Raw genomic sequence first — 25,644 nt, 5'->3', positions numbered from 1 at the left:
TCGCAGGCCAAGCTGGTTGATTGACATTCATAGAAAAACAACAACCTGCCGCCGAGTTGAGGCAGAACCGTCCACAGCAGAGATAAAGAAATAAAAAGAACTGCGTGAGCTCAAAGAATGACACAGATTCAAGAGTAGCCTATCTATCCAAGGCCTTAGGGATAGATAAATGAAATGAAGAAACAAAAGGGCTTCAAGAAGCTTCATATATTGCACTGAGTCCCACAGTTTTGTACAGATCCAGATCTGTATTTCGTTTTTGATATATTTACATACAGTACGAACTCCAGCGATGCATGAGAAATGGTCAGCAGTTCCAGCCAAAGACAAAGGGAGAGAAAAAAAAAAAAAAAAGTTGGCACTTGGAATAAAAGATGTTCACCGATTAGTATTCTGCTGGATAAAATATCTAAAAAAAAAAAAAAATAATAAAAAATCACTTGGACATTCTTATCTCAGCGCACAGGCCAGCTACCAAATCTGACTTTGGCTGGAACGTTCTCATCCTCGGGTCTTTTTTTTCCCCATTTTGCTAAGAGTTTAGTTAGCGTTGATTGAGATACATTTAATCAGGATAAACAATCTCCAAAAGAGTCCTCTGCTCATCCAGCTGTGGTTGTCCGCTTTAGCACAGGTTCCAAGGGTCAACACAGAGAGCCCGGTTCTGGTGCAACATGGTTCTAGCACAGCTTGAGCTTGTAGGTGGAGATCTCCATTGGCTCCAGATGGATGGAGGAGTCGTTGGAGAGCGGAGGCTGGGAGTGCATCAGAGACAGAGACATGGGCTGCAGGAGCTGAAGATCTAGCCCACGGAACAGCCCAGAAATGGAGAGCTGGGAAGAAAGATCAGAGACTGATATTCAGAACGACTAAATATAGCCTTTTATCAGACCTACATGCATCCACACGGTTTAGACCCGTCAAAATGAAGGGAACCACAACTACACCGCTCAAATGTGTCAAATACTCACAAAAGAAATATAAAGCTGACTGAATTGTATATACACTACTGTGTGTGTGTGTGTGTGTATATATATATATATATATATATATATATATATATATATATATATAGTGTGTGTGTGTGTGTGTGTGTGTGTGACTATGGACCACAAAACTAGTCTTAAGTGTAAATTTATCCAAAATTGAGATGTATACTGTACATCATAAGCTTTCCATTGATGTATGGTTTATTAGGAAAGGACAATATTTGGCAGAGATACAACCATTTTTAAAAAATCTGGAACCAAAAAAAAAAAAAAAAAAAGGAAAATCGCCTTTGAAGTAGTCCAATTGAAGTTCATAGCAATGCATATTGCTAATCAAAATTTCAGCTTTGAGATATTTAAGGTAGGAAATTTACAAAATCTCTTCATGGAACATGATCTTTACCCAATATCCTAATGATTTCTGGCATAAAAGAAAAGTTGATTATTTTGACCGTACAATGTTTTTTGGCTATTGCTAAAAATGTACCCCAGCGACTTAAGACTGGCTTTGTGGTCCATGGTCACATATATGTATGTGTGTGTACATGTGCACGTGTATATGTAGGCTATCAAAGTATTCCTAGAAATAATTTATAAATGAATAAAAACAAAAATGTGTGCGTTTATGTTTATATACATACATAAACACAGACACATATAAAGTATTTTTAGTAAAAGGATTTTTTGCTCCAAGGACACTGACCTGGCCTTGTGTGGTAGTGCAGTTGAAACCAGGGTTCTGGGCCTCCAGACCACAGTCCAGGCCCAGTCGATGGAGGAGCAGAGCCGTGTAGGAAGATGGAGAGTGAGCATCCTGCTGAAAAAAATAACACGATACCAAATAAATGCCACTGAAAATAAATCCCCCTCCAAAAATACCCACAATTAAACCTTCAGACCACAAGAAAGTGTGAACGTTGTTTTCATTAGGAACTCTAAGCCTTCATCAGTCTCACAGAAGGTGAGATCAATACTGACACACATTTTTCTCCCAGGGCTCTCGTTTACCTGGCTTTGGATGCTCCTGAGGTTCAGCAGGTGGAAGTCACAGGGCAGGGTGCCAGCCAATGGAGCGAAGGTACGCATGGGGGGCACACCATGTTTCCTGGGCAACACGGGCAGTGCCAGCACCTCGTGGTTCAGGATGGTGGAGGTCATGTGACTGAGCAGCGACGGGAAGCTGACTGGTCTGCTGTCCACCGGCTGGAACATACAGACATGCATCAGGAAAACGACTTCATGCAAGTGCACTTACCTTCACGTGACATACTGTGACCGCTAAAAGAACTGTTTGGGTACACCGCATGAGAAAAGCTCAATACAGTTACTATCTCTACATACTACTGATCTACAGCCCGCAGGACAGGTGGAGATAGCGGACAGGAAACGACCTTTGGCCTCTTAATCCAGGTGGAAACCTGGCACTTGTTGCTATGGTAACAAGCTGAACTAGTTGCTAAGGTGTCACTCTCCACCACTGCAATAATGTTACCTCTTCCTGGCCATCTCCTAAAATACCAGCAATGATTTTGTTTATGATGTTGGTGACTCTGACATAGGAGCCAGCAGGCTGCATGCATGAGAGGAGAAAGACAGACAGGAAGAAAAACAAAAAGAGCTTGTGAAATACATAAGAGGGGCATGATGAGCTGGAATGAAAGGAAACAGAAGGGGGCGCTTTGTTAAAGGCCATTTTTACATATATACAGTATATACACATTATAATTTTATATCATATTTATATTTTTATATTAGAAAATAAAATTACTATATTTTTTTTTTGGACAGTTGATTTTTTTTATTAACATTTGTAATACGTAATATAGTGTCCTGTATAAGACACTATATTTAAAATCTTTCAGGCGACAGCATGATTCGAATAAAAAGATATATTATTCAAATCAATCTGAGCCAGTTTGCATAAAATCTCTGAAGTACATTATCTATTATTACACACTTGCCAGCTTTTCGACTGCTAGACTCTGGATGATACTGTCCCTAGAGCCTTCTCAAAGCGGTCATGAGCAACAGTAGAGAGCCCCCTACAGGCCACTGAGTGAACTGAGCATTTCCATACCCCTCACACCGCTGAAGGACTTATATTTCGGTATGCATAACAGAGCTCTCATGTGGAGGCGAAATTTCAGGCTCCAATCAGATTAATCAACCGCTTTGATTCTCACCAGTCAGGGTGCACCGCTTTTATCAGTCAGCCATTAAATAAAATTGTATAAAAAAAAAAAAAAAAAATACACCAGGCTGCACTTCTGAGGAAAATCTGGTCATGGTTTCTCTCATGTAATACTTTAAATATTTTTTCATTTAGTTTGAGGCGACGAGTAGCATGTAAACTATGAAAAACCCCACACCCAAAATGATTATGTTGCTGAAAAAAATTATTTTTCTCGATTAATTTAATGTAATCGACAGGTAGCAATTGCCTGACTATATTGCAGTCTCACATGTTAAGAAGTTAGTTCTTGATCAGAATAAGTTTGTACTAATCCAGTGTGTGAGTTAGATTTTTTGATGGTTTAATGCATTTGTATCCTCGTCTAGAGAGGGAAAACCTTTCCACTGTTGCTCCTCCTCTCCAGCAGAAGACGGAAGCGATTGGCTGTTCGTTTGTTGTCCTTCAGGCCCTGCCCAAGACCCCGGTTATCGTCTTGCATCAGTCTGCGGTCTAGGATCACCTCCAGCTGACCTGTAGAAGATGGAAAGAGTGCACGAGGGAAGGATGAAGAGGGAAGAGGGCGGTAATAACATACAGTGAGGCAAAGCATTAGACACTCACTTCATCTTCCTTATTGAGTACATTGCATCAGATCAATACAGAACCAGAGCACTGCACCCCACTGTTAGTGTTTTTCCTCCTCCCTACCGTCTGAGTCCCTGATTCATGTTTCATCCTACCAAGAAACTCACTGCTGTTGACCTAAAAAGCACCGGTACTTCGGTACCAAGTCGATACTAAATTGAAAACAGCATTATGAGGAGAGTTTTTCAATGGGATTGATTGTCAGCTCAATTTGGTACCCAGGTGAAAAAAAGTTTGATTCCTACTATGGTAAAAGCTCAGCTCATGAATATTAATTAGGACATGCTTTTGTTGCTTCGTAATCTTCCTGAAGCATCTGTAACAATATTAATAAGCAAATTATCCAATGCTGTTGAAGTTTATGTAAATAATAAAGTGTTTATAAAAAATAAGAATAAAAGTATAGTGTTTAATTGCATTTTAGTTTTTGCAACTTTAAGTACAAATAAAAATACATTTGTATAAAAATGTAATTACATTTAATAATAAAAATAGAAAAAAAAAACTCTAAAACGGATCAATAACCGATATGGTACAATTATGGTGTGCAAGAAGTTTCTCTGATTTAATGGCAATTTAGTAAAAAAAAAAAAAAAAAAGTTTATATAAAATATATTAATAAATCATGTAACCAAATTAATATTAATAACAAATAAAAAAAGTTTGGCTAACTTTTTTGTATGTAAATAACATTCAATTAAAAGTATTTTAATTGCATTTTAGGTTTTGCACCAAAAAGTATTTAAAATAAAAAAAAAAAATAAATAAAACCTTTAAAAATTAAAGAAAAAAAACATTTCTAATACGAACCAATAACAAATATGGTACAATTACACTGTAGAAGTTATACTCATTTAAATGGCATTTTAGATAATAAAAAAATTATGAAAATGCATTTACATTTATCAAATTTATATTAACCCTCATAAAAACTTAGGCTACATTTAAGTTCCATTTTAGTTTTTGCACCATAATTTGTATTTAAAAAATCTAACTGAAAATACATTTGTAAAAAATCTAATCAAATCTCTTGTACTGGCTAAATAAAGTAGTAACCGTGTTTGTTTTTTTGCAGTATCAGTATGTGTGAGCCCTCCTCACCGCTGGCCAGGCTGCTGACCCCGAGCGCCTGGGCCGTGTGGAGCGTGAGCCGGTATTGGCTGTCCTGAATGTATGCCATGGTGGGCATTGGGTAGAAATTAGCCTGCATTGGAAGTTTCTGGAAGTACCGGCGAGGCTGGATCTGATGAGCAAGGAAAACATGGAGCATTAGCTTGATTATCTGGCTGGCGATTAATCCGAGTCTAGGACAAACTATGGTGCACTTTTACTCCATGCTGTTTGGTTAAATAAAACCAAGAACACCAGCTCGATGAACCTCGAAAATTTGTGGACATTTACACTTCACCTGGAAACCATTGAGGTCTGTGTAGAAAGTATCTCCGCTCTGAATGTCGGTAACCAGCCGCATGGCCAGCTCCTTGTTATTCTGATCTCTGATGTCCACCATGGTGGTGATGTCCAGAGAAAGACCATCAATTCCTGACCGACAGAGAGTGAGATGATCAGACAGGGCAAGATGTCCTCACACGATCGTGTTTGGATGGGAGACAGATGGATGCCTACCTGGAACATTATGAATGCGGACCGTCTGCTGGAAGTGTTGATAATGTGCCACAACCTCAGCGAAGAGAGGCCCTTCCACCACACGCACTACAGGGGCTTCTCTCTGCGAATAGGGCTGAGAGCGAGCAGAAAGGAAGGTGTTAGTTCACCCCTCATTGTTTGATAAATTGCTTTTCGCTGCAGTTAAGACTACCGGACACTACCTTGGCATTTCCGTCCGGCAGGAAGAGATAGGCCCCGCTCTTATCCTTAGAGGGTCGAGTGCCGTATGTGAGGAACTGGATCTGTACCCTCACCTCCTGGGGATCATCTTTACGTCGAATGCTCTGATGGAGAAAAGAGCACGCAAGAGAGAGAGAATCATTGTAGACTCATCTGCGGACTCTAAAAGAGGACACAACAGCATATGCACTACAAAAATAGGACAGGGATACGTTTCATTTCCTTTGAACACTTGGCCAGATGACTGAACATAAAAATAAACTGCTGATGTCATAGCTTGGAAACTTCCTTTTTTATTACCATGAAATATTTACTCAGTCTTGTTGATTTTCAAGCATATTTTTCTTCAGATTAAGGCAATTTTTTTCTAGGTTTGCACATATATTCAAATTCTGGCCAATACCTACAAGCTGATATTTGACAACAAAAAAATAAACTATAATGAATAATTTTAAAATCTACAAATGGATTTAGGGAACACAACACTAACGTACAGTACACAAAAATTACTTTTTTTTCTTTTTTTTGCTAAAGATTACATTTAACAATGTTATTAAATTATTACAGCTTTAAAAATATACTTTTAAGTGAGGGAAAGGTAATCAAAATGGAAAAAAAAATAGAGCATGCAAAAATTTATATCAGATGCGATTTATACATACGATACAAAATGATTTAAAAATTCTTAATACTGCAAGACAAAATATATTACTCAACCCTAAATTTTCTATTCATATAAAAACAAGCGGGAATTCATTGACTGAATCATTTGCATATGCTTGTTCAATTGTTTCAGCAGTCGGTTTACTTCAGGAATTATGCAAATCAGATAACGGTGTATGGGGTAAACAAAACAAAAAACAAGCAGGGGAATTCACTAAACTTCCTGAGGCATTTTACCCTCACGCCCCGGTTCATTTCTCACTTCCTAACACAACAGCATCTTCAGCACTTCCCATCTCACCTCCAGCAGGCCTGTGGTTCCAGAGAAGCCCAGAGTGAGAGACTGGCTCTGGATGTAGAACGGTTGGGCGTCTACCGTCTGCGACCGCACGGGCAGAGGGTCCAAACCCCGTATGCTCTGACCCCGTCCCGGGATCCTGAGCAGCGTATCAGAGCGCAGCGTCATGGGGGAGTCAGCAGAGTCATACAGGTGGAAGACGGCCAATCCCAGAGCTGGGAGGCGTGCCATAAAAGAAGCCTGAACGAAGAGACAAGAGTATAGGCTTTCAGACTGACTTTAAGATGCTGGAACATATGGACACAAACAGACACACCTGATAGACCTCTCCACTCATCTCAACAGCAGACGCCCACTGCGCGCTGAGCTGAACCGGTAACGTCTGCCCGTCTTCAGTGAGAACCCTAACTCTTAGAGAATTCACCAGTATGGTGACCACACACAGACGCTCCTGCTCGACGGGGTTAAACAGCACCAGATACCTGAAGAAGAGGAAGATCGTATCTGCACAATGAAAAACTGACAGCATTTGCAGCGTTCAAGATCAGATAGCGCATCTCACCTGGGAGTAGATTCCAGCTCGATAAGCGTGCGCTGCGGGAGAGAGTCTTGTGTGGCACGTCTGTCGTCCTACAGTCACATGCACAGAGGTCAAAAGGTCAGACTCTTACCCCTCATGTTGTGTTCTGGTCATTTGAACCCAGAGAGGATTTTATTTTTCCAAACAAGAGCTTGTTAAATGTTATTCCATTGGACTAAAACTGACTTTGCTCACACAGGGTGTCACAACTTCACCCAAATTTTTACAACCTTGTTTCTGGTCAATAGGCCTAAAAACAACTTGTAAATTTCTTATGCTATAGTATTTGATATTAGAGAAAATATTGCCCAAATGATTGAGAAATCAAAATCAACGCCTACTATTAACCTGCTATTTAGATTGAATCAAAGAGTTGCCTATAATATTGCACACTGAGAGATTTACAAGCTATTTTTAAGAGGCCGGTCATTTTTGGGAACACCAAATTTGGATTAGGATTTTAAGCACAGGACAAGAGTTAAACGTGCTGATTTTAGAAAAAGCAAGGCTGTTCCTCACCGTCTCTAAGAAAGGCTCCGTCTGGTAGAAGCGATAAATGTCTTTATTCTTTATTACCAGGAAGTGTGCAGCATTAATGAGGACTCGTTTCAGACCGACCAGAGAATGTAGTAGCCTGGGGGGAGGAGAAACCAATCAAGAACCGCTTGCAAATCGTAAGCCATCAAACTCGAAAAATGCTGAAAATGGACCATTAAAGATGAGATTTCAGTAATAACACCCTGAGAGACTTCCTTTGATCTCTAAACATCTTCTAATCAGTTGATGCGGATGAAATCTGCACGCTTTTATTCAGAAACCTGTTTCCGTAGTCGATGACGACAGCCTCTTTGGCAGTGCCCGTGATGGCATCGTGGTGCTGGAACAGCCCTATGTTGCGCCTGGCATCGGTGAGGAGGGAGTAATCTGAAACAGGATAACGTCCTTCCAATCCTGCACGTCTCGCGTGAGCCACCGCCAGGCTGTAGAGAATTTCTGCCCCTCTACAAACACAAAACCAAACTGTCTTAGAGTTCATGAAACTGAACGAAACAGCGAGACTTGAAAAACTGAGAAGCCACTGATAATAGAATTAACGAGTAAGTAATGACAGTAATTAGGCAATGCCTCGTGCTTAATTCAGGAGAAAGACTTGTCACCCACGTGGAGAATAACTTTTTTTAATTATTCCCCAGTAATGCCACAGAGAACAGGCTTTTATCCGAAGCATAATTGAGTCTCTGGCAAATAAAACCAGACACTTTCCAAAGTTGCTAAAATAATGGACTAAATTCAGATACCTCGACGTTTGTCGGTGCAAAATTTAAATGTGCTGCATATTAAAAATTAAAAGGCCTCCACATACCCTCATTAGAACATTTCTGGCTGAAAGCTACTTTTTGAATTGTAAAGTGTTAAATAACAGCTTTGTGTAAAAATACTCTTCAATCCCAGCTTAATTTGCAGAGACATTTATAAATGAACCATTTGTAGTTGATTTCCGTGATACACTTGGTACACTGATTACAATTAAAAATTACATTAATAAAATGCTGGCCAATAATGATAAAAAAAAAATTAAGTTAAAGCCAAAAAAAAAAAAAAAAGATAAATGGCTGATATTAAAATTCTATAATATCTTTTTTATTTATTATATATATATATATATATATATATATATATATATATATATAACTACATTTTGTATTTTATAAAAATACAATAAATAAAAACATAATTACACCCAAAATGTAAACTAAAATCATTTTAAATGCTAAGTGCATTTAGACATCACAGCATTATAATGTACAGTATAAAAAATGAATATTAATAATGATTTATGCTGAAGACAGAAATGTAATCTACATTTAAAAATAGGTAAATGAACATGAACAATTAAATATCAGCCAATATCAAAAACTATCAGCTACGTAGCATTCCATCCTTAGCTAGGCAAATTCTTTTCATATCTTAACAGATGAGATATTAGACACATGTTGCATGTTTCATTGACTAACCGTAGGTGAGATTCTAACACACGGTCCAGGTTTTTGTAGAAGGGACGTGAGGTGTAGTATCCGCTCCAGTAATGGTCCTCTCTATCTGCATAAGCGAAGAAGTCTCCGCTCAGCACAGGGTAATCGGGTGGTCTCGTCCCCGGAGCGACTCCTTTAGCCTTGTACACCGCATTAAAGTAATCTGTCAGCGTTGCAAACTGGGCCTGAGAACAGAGATTTACTTTCAGGGCAATTCCAATTCATTTCATCTGCACTCATCGGAGTTCAATTATTCATTCAAATTATTCCTAGTTGAACATCAAAAGCGGAGTTTGTTTAAAATTGCAGAAACCGATCTAGACCTAATTAAACCTCTTCCTGACAAACTTGCAGAGGATTATCTGAGTCTTAGCCTTTAATACGTTTATCAGAAAACATACCTTTACGTGCATTTCCGGGCGGGAGTTCATGTAATCAAACAGTTTCTGGTAGTTGAAGTACTGCTGGTCCCATTCTAATGCTTTGTCGTAGCGGAAGTCGTCCCCAAGAGGAACCAGCAACACTTTGCTACGAAACAGCTTGGATTTTTTACGGTATTGATCAAGCAGAACGCCAGCTCTGAAACAGAAAATGTCAAATATGAAGCAGATCCACTGGATTGGGTTTTATCAAGGCTAGCAATCGTTTAAAAACACGTTAAGTGTTGAATAGACAAAAAGTGGTGTATATTCACACTCCCAAAGTTTGGTTCAGGGAGATGAATGTTTTTATTGAGCAAGGACATATTAAATTGATCGAAACAGACAGTAAAGGCATTTATAATGTTTTAAAAAAATGCTGTTGTCTATTCATACCAATGGGAAGAAAACGCGTTTGAATATTCTGAAAGAAATGACTCATGAAGCTAAAAGTAAACCTTCTGCCTGTTCCAGTAAACTTGAAAGATCTCTGGAGTGTAATGACAGGTGCTTACTAATTGCTAGAAGCTTGTTAATATCCTGGTTTTCTTCCGCAGAGTGAGAGAGCACTGGATTTGGGCTTGAGCCCAGTTCAAGAGCCACTCGTATAAATACAGCTGGTGCCAGCTGGGTGATGGACAAATGAGTTTTGTTGGCGAACACGGGAAATTAACCTACATTAAACTCCCCTGAATCAAATGTATTCCCTGGTTCCATATAAATCAGCCCTAGAGCTTCACCTCTCGGCCACGTTGGCATCCGTGATGGCTCGGGGCGGCACCTTCCACGGACAGTTGACTCGACTGCCCGGCAGCCTCTTGAAATCAAACTGGCAGCAGATCTTGGGGTCTGGGCCACATGTATGAGGCACGTCGTAGCTATAAAATGGCATCATGTGGCAGAACATGTCTGTGCCCGATTCAATATCTGAAAATAAAGAAATGAAATACATCAACTCTGATGTAGTCTCTGAGCCACTGAGATGGGTTGGCAAGACTCCTTTCAAAAGAAGCTTTCAAAACCTTCATTAGACATGTGAAGCCTTTCTAACATGTAATTAAAGTGTGACCCTGGACCACAAAACCAGTCTTAAATGTCCATTTTTCAAAATTGAGATTCATACATCACATGGAAGCTGAATAAATAAACCTTCCATTGATGTATGGTTTATTAGGATCGGACAATATCTGCCAAGATACAACTGTTTGAAAATCTGGAATCTGAAGGAAGCAAAAAAAAAATCTAAATTCTATTCAGTCAATTCTATTGACTGATCTATATATAATGAATCTCTATTATAGATCAGTGGTTCTATAGTATTTTGTCACGCCGCACCGCTCGCATCCAGTGTAGACAAGGTGTTAGGAATTGTTAGTTGTTTTCCAAGATAAGTATTCACGCTTCGGGTACACCTCCCCCAATCCCCCCACCGATGTCATCGTCCATCACAATGTTTCACTGTAGGCATCGTCCGATGCCAAATTTGAAGGCATACATCACCCATACATGTATTGTTGGCTATTGCTACAAATAAACCCCAGTGACTCAGGACTGGTTTTGTGCTCCAGGGTCACAAATGCTATGTTCTGGTTCATTATAGTTATTAACTAAATTAGTACATTTTCTTAAGTGGTGCTTGCGCATATAAAACACATTGCCATGATGCTAGGTTTTGTTTTTTTGGACTAGTTGCTAGGCGCTTCCTAATGTGTTTTAGGAGTTATTTTTACAATTTCAAGGGTGTTTATATGTAGCTTACTAGATATGGCTCAGAGGGAGTCTAAGGGATCTTTTCAGCCACCAAGAGAAAGTCTAAACTTAGACTGCTTCGAAATGTAACAGCACACTTCCCCTTATTTTGAGGTTTCATTCATGTCTGTAGCATAAATGTGCTAGATGATCAAGCACCACGTATAAGAAGTGCTGTTAATAAAACTGTATTAAAAACAGTCCGTTTTTAATGTTTAATCTGTTGATATAATTCACACTGATGATTAAAATTAATCATTTCTGCTACCGTATTTTCCGGACTATAAGTCGCACTTTTTTCATAGTTTGTCTGGTCCTGCGACTTATAGTCAGGTGCGACTTGTTTATCAAAATTAATTTGACATGAACCGAGAGAAATGAACCAAGAAAAATTAACCAATAGAAAACATTACCGTCTACAGCCACGAGAGGGCGCTCTATGCTGCTCAGTGCTCCTGTAGTCTACACTGAAGACATAGAGCGCCCTCTCGCGGCTGTAGACGGTAATGTTTTCTCTTGGTTCTAAATAAATGCGACTTATAGTCCAGTGCGACTTATATATGTTTTTTCCTCATCATGACGTATTTTTGGACTGATGTGACATACTCAGGTGCGACTTATAGTCCGAAAAATACGGTAATTGAAATAAAGCTTAAGTAAATTAAAATACAAATATTAAAAATCTAAAAAAAAAATTTATCTAAATAAAAAAATATTAGACAAATACTTACTGAAACTAACTGAAATAAAATAAGTTTTTAGTACTAAAATTACTGAAACTAAAACTGAAATAAAAAATACATTTCAAATATTAAATAAAAAAGTAACCTTAAACAAAACTGAGAAATATCACATTGGCAGCTAACTAAAATAAAATGATTCTAAGGTGAAGTACTAAAATTACTTAAAATGATTTTTTTTTTACTGAAAATAAAAAAAAACTTAAATACTTTCTAATTTGAAACCCTTGGGAGATATTGTATTCTCAGTTGATTAAATGTGTAATATTAATGCTTTGAGTATTAATGTTTTTGTGGTCATTCACCCCAGGCCTGCCTCCACATGAATTCAAGGCTCCGTGTGGCTGCGAAGTGCTTCTTGATGGAGTAATGGACCCTCTGGATCAGCATGCTGCTTATGTTCGCCCGTTTCAGTAGGTAAGGCATCGTAGCGCTGTGCCCGAACGGATCAACGGCCCAGCCAGAGTGAGGAATCACACCTGCAGTAACACACGCATTAATATCCCAAACCAATCTGAACGAGCCGCTTTGAAGATCACCCCCCTCTTACCCAGATTTTTCTCTAGCCACTGATGGCCTTCAATGAGCTGATCGATCATGGCGAAATAGTGAGCGTTGGCTTCGTCTGTCATGACCCAGCCTCCCGTCACCATCTCAAGCTGTCCACCGAGGATCAGCCTGAAAGAAAACCGATTTAGAGAGGATTCTGAACATTTAAAGCACTGATCACAAGACGAGGTGAAGAAATCCACTACATTAGAGCTGAGTATATAAGGAGCATCTAGACTGATTAACCTTCAGTGGATTACTGAGTTAAGATGAACTGATCAAGAGTGGGCATCTAAACACAAAAGACAGAATGAGGGCACTGAACAAGGACCCAGTTTTCATTCATAACCTAACACTTTCCAAGCGAACACAGCAGCTCGGGCAGGAATTGATTAGATTGTGAAAAATGGTTTATTATAATTTAAAATAACTGGTTACTATTTTAATATAATATAAAATTTAATGTATTCCTGTGATGCAAAGCATATGAAATCAATAGACAATCTAAGAAAAAAAAGAGGGTAAAGTTTGATTGTTACATTTTGAAAGAAATCTTCCAAATGCAACTTTAACCTCATGTTATTTTTAACTTCAAAATTGAACATAAAAATGTTACTCACTTGCGCATTGCCTCTTGTTTATGGACATCTGCGCTTTCCCACCATTTGACGAAGAACGAGATTTCCGACCAAATGAATTTCCGGCGAGGATCTTCGGCCAGTTTGACCACCATGTTGTTGAAGATATGCTGGGTTTGGTCATTGTAGTACTTGTCAAATGTTTTGATCCATCCTGTCACAAAAGAAGTGTGGTAAAGTCCCAGTTAAAACCATCCAAGGACAGCAAACAGATCAGATCTCGTTCTGCCACCACAGAACATGTGCTAAAGACAAATCTTCTTTTGATAAAACACTGAAAAGTTTTGAAGCGGAGCCGTTTGGCCACACTTCGTTCCCTGAACAACAACCTGTTCAAAATAACAAAATCTGTTCATTATTCAGAGGCACTGCTTGAACAGATCCGCGCTGACCCTTAGAGAGGCAGACTGATTGAAACATACAGGGAGCATGTTCAGTATTACACAATCTGCATTAAATGCGCAGCACCACAAAGACCATTGTCACGGGTACTGACCCCAATAAAACAACAGGGAATCGGGTCACTGACTTTAAAGTATTAGATTCTCTGTTTTTTTCATAACGCTGCAAAAAATGCCAACTGCAGGGCTTCGCGAGCAGATTTGGAAACGTATCTGTCCTGTGGGTGATGCTGAAACTCATTGTGTTTCTCTTAAGGTGCTTCGCAAATTGTGCCAATGCTGCAAAATGCAAGCCCAGTGACTGACCCACTTTACCTGCACGACTCTCAGATTCGCACTGCTGCATCAACAACTAAAACAAAATGAAAAATGTTACATTCGCTTAAGGGCTGGGGGTGAAAACTTTCTAGTAGATAAATGTAACTTTACAACATTTTTACATTTCTTAAAGAAATGCATGCAATCTACACTTCACAAAAGATAACAGTAGCCAATACCCCAATTACCATTTAAACAGTGTTTTGTCTTTAACAAAATATGATCCAAATTAAGATACATGCACTACTGTTAAAAAAAAAAAAAAAATTTATTTAGTAAAGATATTAAATTGATCAAAAGTGACAATTCAGAGACTTATAATGTAACAATTATAAATCTATTTTCTCTATTCAGAGAATCCTCAAGAAATACTGAATTGTGGTTGCCACAAAAATATCAGGCAGCACGACGGTGTTCAACGTTGATAAATATTTCCTGAGCAGTAAATCAGCATATTAGAATGATTTCTGAAGGATCATGTGACACTGAAGACTGGAGGAATGATGCTGAAAATACAGCTTTGCATCACAGGAATAAATTACATTTTAAAATATATTCAAACAGAAATGTGTTCTTTTATACTATAATAATATTTCACAATATTATTATTTGTACTGTATTTTTAATCAAATAAATTGAACCATTGTGAACATAAGCATCAGCATGGCATGCTTGTAAGGAAATATGATTGTCAAAATGATATTAAATACAAACCATAGGTGTGGTTAAAATTAATGTAACAATTTGTGTATTATTATTACTATAAAAAAAATATATTTTATATCTTTATATTACATCTTATTTAAAATATAAATATCCAAATTAGATTTCTACATTATTAAGTTATTATAAATATCTAAATATTGAGTTACCGCATTTACAATGGCATTTTCTGAACATCAAAAATAACAGTTACGCAAGCTGTTCCCAGTCTCTGAAAGTGAAGTCAAAAGATCACCAACAGGTCAAGTGATTATGGGCTAATTTTGATTAGCAGCTGAGGGAGTATTGCTACATAAACGTCCATAAATCTCATGCGCTTAGGAGGAGATATAATAATTTTATATGAGAAACAGACTGAAATTGTATTCGTTTACTCAATGAAGATCATCTCCAGTGGGCTGTTAACCAGAGATCTATAATATTATTAGTGTATCAGTGAATATTTTATGATGCTTTTACAGTGGTTTTGCGTTTTGTCAGTTCCAGTAACATGACTAATTGAAAACACAAGTTACACTCGAGGCTGCAAACAAAGCATGACGCATGAAACCCGATAGCAGCACAACTACTTGTTTATGACTGGCTAGAAGTGAATCATTTCCAACCCTGAACGTTTTCGAGTGAATCAAGTTTCAATCCCTACCTGGATCGTTGTGCGAATGAGGGACCACAAACACTTGCAGGGGCTCGTCGTCCCACTCGTTGGGCTCGTAGGTGATCTCAAAACCTTGCTTCCACACACCTCCGTCCACGTTATCAAAGCTCAGCAAGGAGTACACATCCAGCATCTGTGACCAAACAATCAATTCCGAGATTGTCACAAATCTTATTGCATGGATTCACCCGGATACGTCTGGATCCGCTTCACAATTCCCAAACATCTTTATGAAAGCCTCCACTAGGAGACACAAAAATGTGAAAAAGATGTCACATTTAGCGATTTTCCAAAAAACTAGACAAGTTGTGGACCGGTCTCATGGCAATTTGATGTAACTGACAGATGATACAGGGCCTGTATTTAGTGTAGGTGTGACAGCCTGAAGCAGAACCACACAGCCAATGGAGACTTCTAGATTAAGAACTCAACATATCTGAGGATTTAAAAAATAATATTAAAAGGTGCACCAAGTAACTTTTTCAAGAGTTTAATAATACTATAGTATACTATACTACAGATACTATTAAAATAGTATTGACTCAAGAGGTAGTGCTCTTAAAATGGTTAAATCTGTACAATTGTATATCGTTATCTTTTTAAAAGTGAGTGCTAGATGGCAAATGTAATATACTTCTGATCTGAGATGGGCAGAAACAATTAAAAAAAAACAATATCAGCAGATGAAATCCAAAATGGGCACTACCAATTAAAAAAATAACATTAAAATTAGATTAAAATTAAATAAAAAAATAAAATGCTGATAAATAGTGCATTACTAGGATAATAGTGCATTACAGTGAGTGCTGGGTTGGCAAATCTAATCTGAATCTAATCTAAAACAGGAAGAAACAATGAAACAACGAATATCATCTGATATTAGTTGCTAATACTAACTGAAAATAAAATAAAAATCTAAAACAGGCAGAAAAAATTAAATATACAACTGATAAATATCCAAAATGGCCAATACAGATTTAGATTTTAGACACGGAAACTTTTGGTTAAACAATATTTATGGCATGCACTATCAATATGGCCTAATGGTTAGAGAGTCGGACTCCCAATCGAAAGGTTGTGAGTTCGAGTCCCGGGCCGGCAGGAATTGTGGGTGGGGGGAGTGCATGTACAGTTCTCTCTCCACCTTCAATACCACGACTTAGGTGCCCTTGAGCAAGGCATCGAACCCCCAACTGCTCCCCGGGCGCCGCAGCATAAATGGCTGCCCACTGCTCCGGGTGTGTGCTCACAGTGTGTGTGTGTGTTCACTGCTCTGTGTGTGTGCATTTCGGATGGGTTAAATGCAGAGCACAAATTCTGAGTATGGGTCACCATACTTGGCTGAATGTCACTTCACTTCACTTCAATGGATTTTGACCACTGTACAATTTAACCATTTACTCCTGGAGCCATATTGAGATTCTAATATTCCTGGAATGTAACCACAGAGGGCCTTAAAAATGAAGATGCCCAAAGGAAAGTTTGTGAAGACCCAACATCTAATAGCGCATTAAGATATATTTAATACTTCTTAAGTTTCAGGCATGCAAACTTTTGGAGAAAAACTCTAAAAATACCTTTTCCCATTTTTGAATGGTCACCACATAATGCGACAAAGACTGCTAAAGTCAGCAGATTTTACTAATAGACTTACCAATCTCAGTGTAAAAATAATATAATAATGCTGCCATCTTTCTGAAGTTATTTGTACTCTTCTATAATATGGCTCTGAATCTCAGGTGAAAATTGTCATTTTGACCCCTCTCTACAATATAGTGGATTACTCCGTAAATACACATCTGTTAAATTTTATATTTTTGCTTTCATCACTATACAGATTTATCTTTCTTCAGTAAAAATACTGACAAAAATCAAACATTTGAGCCAGGGACCTCTGTTTGAGTTAACACCGAGTGACCCACTAGTCATTACAGGAGTAACAGCAAAAGTAACTGTACAAGTTGTAGACTCAAAACTGTGCGACTATTGATTGAACTCTTGGCAAGTATAGCTAGAAGCACAACAAGCGAATCCCAAAGCCACATTGCAGTCATCATCCAGATAACAATGCATTAAACTCTAGTCATTCTACACACTTCAGCCCACTGAGACGCTGTTCTGATTCGCACCTGCAGGTCAGTTTGGCTCCTGCGGCCCAGTGCGAACTGGCAATCCAGCGGCTTGACAGAGAGAAAGGTGGGCCTGCCATCAAAGGGCAGCACCCAGGAGCCATTGGCGCTACGGAAGGGGAGATGTCCGCTGGGAGAGATGGCCCCCGTGTCGGTGAGCTCCAGCACAGAGTCTTTGATATGGCTGATGATCTGATGGTTCTCCTCCAGGAGCTGCTCCAGCTGCTCGATGCGGTTCTGCAATACCGAAATCTGGCTCTGTAAAAAAAGGAGGGGGATGGAGGTGTAATCTATCTACCACCACAATCTACAGCATCACATGACTGACCCGAGCACTCTAGAGGGGACGACACACAGGACTGGCATGGCTGGTCTGTAACATGTCTACAATATCACTAAGAAACTGGATTTTTACCTTTTTAAGTAGCAATTCCAAGTGGGGATGTACCAATATCAATATGGTCGTTTTATTCTCATGTTATGGACAAAAACTATTTGTGACCCTGGAGTCTTAAAACCAGTCTTAAGGTGCAGGGGGGAATTTTTAGCAATAGCCAAAAATACATTGTATGGGTTAAAATTGATTTCTTTATGCCAAAAATCTTTAGGATATTAAAGTGAAGATCATGTTCCATGAAGATAGTGTAAATTTCCTAAAATCTCAACTTATTTTATTAGTCATATGCATTGCTAAGAATTAATTTGGACTAATTTTAATTTAAAAACAAAAATTTAATTTTTGTACCCTCAGATTCCCGATTTTGAAATAGTTGTATCTCGACCAAATAATTTCAGATCCTAATAAACCATGCATCAATGGAAAGCTTATTCATCACAATTTCGAAAAATGAACAGTTAAGACTGGTTTTGGGGTCCAGGGTCACATTTTGTCTAAATAGATAATGTATGTTATAAAGTTAGGCTGCTTAAATTCACTTCCAAAAATATATTTTGTATTCGATTATTATTTTTTTTTGTTTTTTTTAACAAAATAGTATTAATAGTATCATCTATTTATCAGTTTTGGTCATAACATGTCAAACAATTATTGAAAAAAAATTATCTTCCTTAAACACACACACACATATATACACACATATACATATATAAAATTTAAGATGTACTAGAGGTTTTCAAGAGAGATGATATTCTGGTCTTTAGATACTTTCTTCAATGTAAATTCACAGGATTTTTTTCCTGCCATTTTAATCACCCTCAGGCAGATCACAAGTCCGATGGCGTAGAAAAGTAATAACTCACCTCTCCCCAACATGCTGAATGATATGAGGTATCATTCAGATCCGTACTACAAAGGGTGAGGGATGAGTTACATGTAAAAACGTAATACTTAGGAGTTTCTTCAAATCCCTTGCCTTAGAAAGTATTACTAACATCAAGTGTCACAGAAGCTGTAAGTGTTCGCTGGTGCAAAGTTCCCGAACAATCAAACTGAAAAATGATTTAGTACATGCTTTGAACACAAACAATATCTGAATTTCCATAACGTGCATTATTTTTCTTTAGGCTTATGATATGAAGCACATAAAACGTGCACATCAACTGTGTGTCATCCTGTACATAATTTCTAGAAGAACACCAGCACATTTCTCACATAATTAGGTTTTTCATTTATAAAAAGCCTTTGGTTCGGTGGCAGAAAAGAGTTATTCACTAGCTAATTTAGTAGTTAATTAGCTCGAGTCAGAGCTAGAAACGAACTGGTCACACCGCTAGCTTTTTACACTGAAACCCCCCCCACCACCACCACCACCGAAGACTTTGATAAATGAAGCCATTCAAACAGACCCACACAGCAAAAAATGTAATCCAGGACAAAGGGAATTCATAAAGAGATCACCGCCAACTTACCCTAGGAAAGTTCCCGGCGCTCTGTCTCCTGGCGGGATCGTGCTGGACGCGGTCCAACATCAGGTAGAGAGAGAAGACGGCCACACAGAAGATGGCCCCGCCGCAAACGGTCACCTGCTTCTTCAGTTTCATCCTCCTCTTCTTATCTGATGGATGCTAATGTCGAGGTCAAGAAGAGCGGAGACAAAAGAAGAGAATGTTAACCTGCACAAATGAGTTCTGATGAAGGTTTGTCCCAGAAGTGCAGAGTTGCTGGAAGAAACTCAGCGTTAAGGATTTGCCAGCGATGTTTAAAGTCCACCTCTGCTCTCCATCAGAGCTCCAAATTGTAAAGCGGCAGATCGTGGGATAGGGGAGAGGCAGGGTATACACAGGGGACGCCTCGATCAGAGGGAACCGCGCAGGAGTCTGTCATCTGCGACCAAACCACGGCCAATTCCAGCTTCCTTTAAAGTGCCCCTTGTCCTCAACCATTCAAACCGAAGAAAGGAGGGGGGAAAGAACAACACAGGTTCTGAACAGCAGGACCCCAGACAGGGAATCTAATGACCCTCTGGGAAAGCCGGTCTATGTGTGTGTGCCATTATGGCGAGGACATATCCTCAATACTTTATCAAACTGCTTCCAATAGGGATGAATCTAATACAGAGGAAGCATCTCTAGCTTTTTAGCAAGAGTTCATTACTAGGCAATGCACACTCAGATATACAGCTTTCTGCAGCTTGCCATACAGAAATAACAAAATGAAATCCAAATAAACATGTGGCCACTAGGGCTGCACGATTAATCACATGTGGTTGTCATGAGTGTCTCGTCAGTAAAGCTGGTTCTGTGATTAGTACTAAATATCCATCACCTGCTTTCAAATGGAGCGGCACTTAATAGACAGAGTCGTAGTTTGCTGACAAGCTACACAAAACCGCGTCATAATCGCAGATGAATCGCATGCGATTATGAACGCGATATATCGTAGCTTGTCAGCTAACTACGGCTCTGTCTATTAAGTGCCACTCCATTTGAAAGCAGGTGATGGATGTTTAGTACTAATCACAGAACCGGCTTTACTAACGAGACACGCGTGATAATCGCATGCAATTAATCGTGTAGCCCTAGTGGCCACTTATGAAACACATCAAATGATGTACAGTGCCAAATTTCGTTAAATAAAATAGCTTTATAAAGTTATATTAGGGTGAATCAAAACCCCAAAACTGAATGAAGCTAAATATATATTAACAATATTACTGCATTTTTAAATAAATCATAATTTATAGTACAATATAAACATAATCAAATCTTTATTATATACAGTTTTTAGTTTTGTTTAAATAATGTTGTTATTGACTGAAAACTACTATAAAAAAATTTTATTAATTGAAATAAAACTCAAATGAAATATAATTATTAGATAAAGAACATAAACTTTATAAAATAAAGTTTACATTTTTAAGAAACTAAAATAAATTAAATGAAAAAAAATAAAAATCACAAAAGCTCATAACGAAATGACTAAATTTAAAACAAAGTTTAAAAATAAAAGCAAGTTAAAAATATTAATAAATACTATTGCTAGTACGTAATACTAAAATAACAATGTTTAAACAGTTTTTAAAAAATTCTAATTGTGCCGTTTCGAAATTTTTGACTTAAAAATGTGCTATTCTTAATTGTTATTAAGTTAAGTCTTGCTATATCATGAGTCGCATCAACACCACCCGACTGTCTTTAAAACAAAGTGTCGCCCACCCATGTGTGTTTCCTCACTTACAGAGTCGAGTGTAGTCCTTCACAGAGCAGTGCTCACTCCTGTCTGAGTCGGCTGAGGAGCCATCGCAACGAATGCAGGTTTCCACTGAGCAGAGGAAGGACCAGAGCAGAATAAGAACGACCTGGCTCTTTCTGAAGCTTGGCTGATGGGTCTTCTCAGACACTGATGATGCTGATCTGCTTGTGCACTATGCTTTTAATATCATAAAGTATCCAACAAAGTCTCTAGTCTCAAAGTCTAGTCTCTGCAGTCAAGAACGACTGACCTTGATTCTGAATGATTATGGATTCTGGAGTCCTACAACAGGACAAACTGTGCCAAATCTGACAATGGAAAGTGGCGTCTCGCAGACAAGATCCAAAACGCAAGTCGAACCCAGAGCAGGGTTGGCCTGGATTTGCCAGTAATAACAAGCAGGTGTTCTTCTTCCCTTGTATCACAAATCTAATATGAAGTTAATCCCGTCAGCTTCCAGTCAGGCAGTGTCTTAGCACTCTCCAGAAGGATCTGGGATTAGGCCTTTCCTCCAGCACTGGTAAACAGCTCAACCAATCACACGTCCGAAATGGAGAGCTTCCAGGAATGGCTACATAGAACTGAGAAGGCTACAAAAGGGAATCTTAATGGAAGAGCTCTTGATGGAAGCCAAAACAAAACCTAGTTTTTAGAAAATGAAAGAATAGGGCTAATCTGAAGGTCTTTCTTCCATGTTTCCTCTTTCTGAAGCCTCAGAAACGGAAAGCCAAGCCCCTGTGAAAACAAACAATCCCAGTGAACCGGTGCAGTTTAATGCTTTTCCCTCAGACTACACGAGGAACACAACAAACACATGCATCTACTGAAGCATGAATCAAGACAATGGCAGCCAATAAATAAATCAATTAAAAACACACATTATTGCCAATGCAAAAACACGGTAGGGAAATTTTGTCGATTTAGGGGTGGGCCGATACGGCAAAAATATAATTTTACGATTTTATCATGATTTGTCGTCATGTTTGTTTTACTATTTTTGTCTGAGCAGCACAGCCGATCTAATTTCCCTATTTTAAACAAAACCTTACAAAGTAACAAAATATAAAAAAATAATGGCAGATATTTAGGCCAAAGTGGCTGAAGATAAAAATCTGTCATCATTTTATCTTTGTTATTAAAAAATACAAAGATACAGATTACAAATACACATAATATACAAATAAAACAAAGACCTTTATTTTCAGGTATACATACTTCACTATATAAATTATACACTGATTCTTTATTAAAAGAACTGTATTAAATTTCTTCATTCAAGAGCAGTGAGTAACTTTTCACTGTTTTGTTGTTTTATTAAAATTAAAGGGATAGTTAACCCCAAAAAAAGTTATTTTGTAGAGTGTGTATATATATTCATATATATATATATATATATATATTTCTTTCATGTGTGTGTATTTATATATACACATTTAAATATACACAGTACACACTAGGGATGCACCGGTTGACTGGCCATAAATTGGAACCGGACGGTTTTTGCTTAAAATACGCGATCGGCAATCGGCCGGTTTTTGGTCTTTTTTCAGCCGATTTTTCCGGAAGTGCGCTGGCGTACACAGACTTCATTGTAATCGTTCGCTATGTCATTTGTGTGGAAGTATTTCGAAATCTGTGCACAGGACACGGGGAGCCGATCAGCACTGGAAATGCAGAGCTTCATGTCTTGAGGCACAGATAGCAGGAAGCGATCAGACGTTGGTGTACTGGCGCACAAATAAGAGCCCCTTTTCTGCGCGCACTAAAGCTGCGCGAGCGTATACTGTACAGGTCTGCACCCTGAACACGAGTAGACCGTGAAGAGATGTTCAGCTCAACTTCTCACTTGTTGGATGAGAAACGAAATGGACTAAACTGACAAAACTTTATTTTTGTTTTTTTTTGTAAATTAGAACTTGCATACACGTTTGAAAAGCCAGAAGTAAACGACAGTTCTGTATAGGATGATTATTTTACCTTAAAATTACATCGACTTAATTTGATTTAAAAATCACCTGCTGTAGCACACTGAGAAAAAGTGTTTCATTCATCCAGTTAAAAAAATGTTTAGGGTAATGATTCACATCTATATTTTTTAACTTGAGACAATAGTTATTTATTTTTCATTGGCTCAAGTTAAAAAAAATATAGATGCGAATCATTACCCTAATTTCTTTTTTTTTAAATTGGATGAATGAAAACACTTTGCATCTTTGTTTTATTAGCACCAACAATATTTGATTTTAACATTTTGGAATAATCTATTTATATAGCATACTTTTATTTAGTCTGTAAATAAAGACACTGGTAAAGACCTTTTTTTTATTTAAAACCAAATTTAAAAACTGAAATACTGAATGCTGATTAAGAAACATCTTATTGAATGTGTGTTGATTGTGGTGTTTGGATAGTAGAACTATGCAGTTATTGCCTTTAATTTCACATGGTTACAGTTCATCTTTAAATTTAAGGCCAGTTCTCTGTAGTTTCAACCCAATTCAAAAACAAAAGCTAAATGCTGATGTCTGTAACATCTATGTTTTTATTTAATGTAGGCTACTATTTACAGGCAGTTACTGCTGTTAATTTCAAATGGTTGCAGTTATTGTTTTCAATAGCCAAAAGCCAGTTTGGCCTATTAAATACCAAATAAACATCTTGTTTATGCACACTTTCCTTCTTTCTTGTTTGTTGCTTAAAGATAAAAAAAAAAAAAAATCGGAAATCGGTATCGGAATCGGCCACTTTGTTTGTAAAAAATCGGTATCGGAATCGGCCATGAAAAATCATGATCGGTGCATCCACAGTACACACACATATATTATGTAAACAAATTTTATTTTTGGATGCGATTAATCACGATTAATCAATTTGACAGCACTGATGTTTTGAATGAATATTCATTAGATTAAATCTCAGTAATCATCTCAGTTGCACAGCTCATTTGCCTTTAAATTGGTCATCCAACACCTTCGGCATTGGCATCATCAGCCATTGAAAATCCCACACCGGTCAACAAATTGTGAAAACTGGATTTAAGCAACAGCCAAAAGACTGTAGATTTATGATATCCGCTTTTGCCCATAATTTAACCAAAAAATACATCAATATTAAAAATATATATATATTATAATAATACATTTTAAAAAGTATATTGCATCTTAGACTGAAACACAACAAGCAATGAGTGTTTGAAAAATAAAAAGATGTTTAAATATAAAGATGTATTACAATATAGATATGCAAAAACAACTACAAGCAAAGAAAAGTGATCAGTATGTAAACAAGACCTCGCCATGACTGCAGCACAACTGTTTACCTTGTTTCTAGATATATGACTGAAATAATGGCCTCTACTTGTGTGATATGGTTATCAGCACTGATATCAGAGCCTTTAAGTACATAGTTCATCAATAAACCCGCTTGTTGCCGTAGACAAACCCACTGATATCCACTGAAAGCCTACATCTGTACACATGGAGGCAAGTTACTCGTTTAACGCGTTAGATCCGATATATCCCCCTCTAACTGACATCCCAGCTCAAGATCAGACATATATAAGAGTTTTATCAGCTAGATCCGCGGGTTAGATCGCGTACTATGCAAGTGGAGCATGTAAATACATTGGCTCTGGTCTATTCTTCAATACAAGCGCGCGATCAAGCTACAGAAAACACCTCTCTTGCGTTAAAATCGTTATTCTTCACTTCTAGCGTTTTTTGTAATAGCTGACCTGTTAGTGGCATGGCTTTTAAACGAGAAAGCAGTTACGGGACATGAAATATTTACCCGTTATTTCCTCCTGAAAGACGTCTGTGATCCTATGCGAGAGCTTGAGAACGGAACAGAGCATTGTGGGAAGTGCAGTTTTCTGCGGACTGAGGCGCACTGGCTTCTGATTGGTTAGATTTACTGTGGTGATTAGTATGATAAACGGGGTGCCAAAATACAATCCAGAAATGTATTATTAATCCAGGCCGTGGCTAGTTGTCATACTTTTAGTGAATACGTCTCAGTGTGCTTTTATTTTTGAAAATCAATTCTGTATGAACAGATACATAAAATTATTATCTAGAAATGTAGAAATCTAGAACAAGATATGTAGAAATGGAAAGCATTGTTTCAGCAGAGGGAAAAGCAGATATTAATGTTTTATTTTATTGCCGCTGTCAGTACAACGGAATTAAAAAAAAAATAGATTTCTGGACTTATTTGGTCAAGAAGCGCAAATGAGGCGGAGTTTAGTCGAGTAGTCAAGACTGGGCTCATGAATATTAATGACGTAACTAGACGCTCGACCAGTAGAATTTGGCGGCGTCATCATCACGCATCGAAAGCAGGAAGCGTACACTCGAGAACCTATGTCGAGAACAGAAAATTGTAAAAATTGCGAGCACTGGGAATGTTTTAAAACAAGTAAAACCAGTTCAGATTGTATTAAA

General features: G+C 38.0%; 2 protein-coding genes across 4 annotated transcripts in view; one reads left to right on the top strand and one right to left on the bottom strand.

The window, feature by feature from the left end:
- The window catches only part of LOC132133192 (furin-like), a 108,976-nt gene extending 91,283 nt beyond the window's left edge, over window positions 1–17,693 (top strand). Inside the window, exon 16 of the mRNA XM_059545950.1 lies at window positions 17,557–17,693. Coding sequence (XP_059401933.1) covers window positions 17,557–17,606 — 50 coding nt within the window. The 3' untranslated portion in view covers window positions 17,607–17,693. The remainder of the gene's footprint in view (window positions 1–17,556) is intronic.
- LOC132133191 (alpha-mannosidase 2x-like) lies at window positions 440–25,075 on the bottom strand. 3 transcript variants are annotated; one of them, XM_059545945.1, is made up of 26 exons: window positions 24,992–25,075; window positions 21,453–21,937; window positions 21,188–21,416; window positions 19,420–19,575; window positions 17,551–17,808; window positions 15,410–15,554; window positions 13,307–13,478; window positions 12,688–12,815; window positions 12,443–12,616; window positions 10,389–10,575; window positions 9,631–9,808; window positions 9,212–9,414; window positions 8,015–8,197; window positions 7,716–7,830; window positions 7,179–7,246; window positions 6,933–7,098; window positions 6,620–6,856; window positions 5,637–5,759; window positions 5,434–5,548; window positions 5,216–5,349; window positions 4,909–5,050; window positions 3,560–3,693; window positions 2,482–2,559; window positions 1,998–2,192; window positions 1,693–1,806; window positions 440–833 (listed from the first exon to the last, which is right to left on the bottom strand). In XM_059545945.1, exons 4-26 carry the CDS (start codon window positions 19,549–19,551, stop codon window positions 681–683), a joined length of 3,534 nt encoding a protein of 1,177 aa, XP_059401928.1. In that variant the 5' UTR covers window positions 19,552–19,575; window positions 21,188–21,416; window positions 21,453–21,937; window positions 24,992–25,075; the 3' UTR covers window positions 440–680. The 3 variants fall into 3 exon arrangements, with proteins under 3 accessions (XP_059401928.1, XP_059401929.1, XP_059401930.1); XM_059545946.1 differs by lacking the exons at window positions 2,482–2,559; window positions 24,992–25,075 and adding an exon at window positions 24,522–24,541; XM_059545947.1 differs by lacking the exons at window positions 2,482–2,559; window positions 24,992–25,075 and adding an exon at window positions 24,522–24,541 and having other exon boundaries at window positions 1,693–1,803.
- Window positions 25,076–25,644: the final 569 nt, after the last annotated feature.

The sequence above is a fragment of the Carassius carassius genome, chromosome 50 (assembly GCF_963082965.1).
Source record: "Carassius carassius chromosome 50, fCarCar2.1, whole genome shotgun sequence".
NCBI classification, from domain to species: Eukaryota; Metazoa; Chordata; class Actinopteri; order Cypriniformes; family Cyprinidae; genus Carassius; species Carassius carassius.
The sequence above is the reverse complement of the archived record's forward strand: the minus strand, read 5'-3'. Positions and strand labels throughout refer to the sequence as shown.

Excerpts from the sequence above, each read along its gene's own strand:
- LOC132133191 (XM_059545945.1), bottom strand. The coding sequence starts at position 19,551 with ATGAAACTGAAGAAGCAGGTGACCGTTTGCGGCGGGGCCATCTTCTGT. Across the intron at positions 8,198-9,211 it reads GTGTTAGAATCTCACCTACG|AGGGGCAGAAATTCTCTACA; the intron begins GTTAGTCAATGA and ends TTGTGTTTGTAG. Across the intron at positions 6,857-6,932 it reads TGAGTGGAGAGGTCTATCAG|GCTTCTTTTATGGCACGCCT; the intron begins GTGTGTCTGTTT and ends CTCTTCGTTCAG.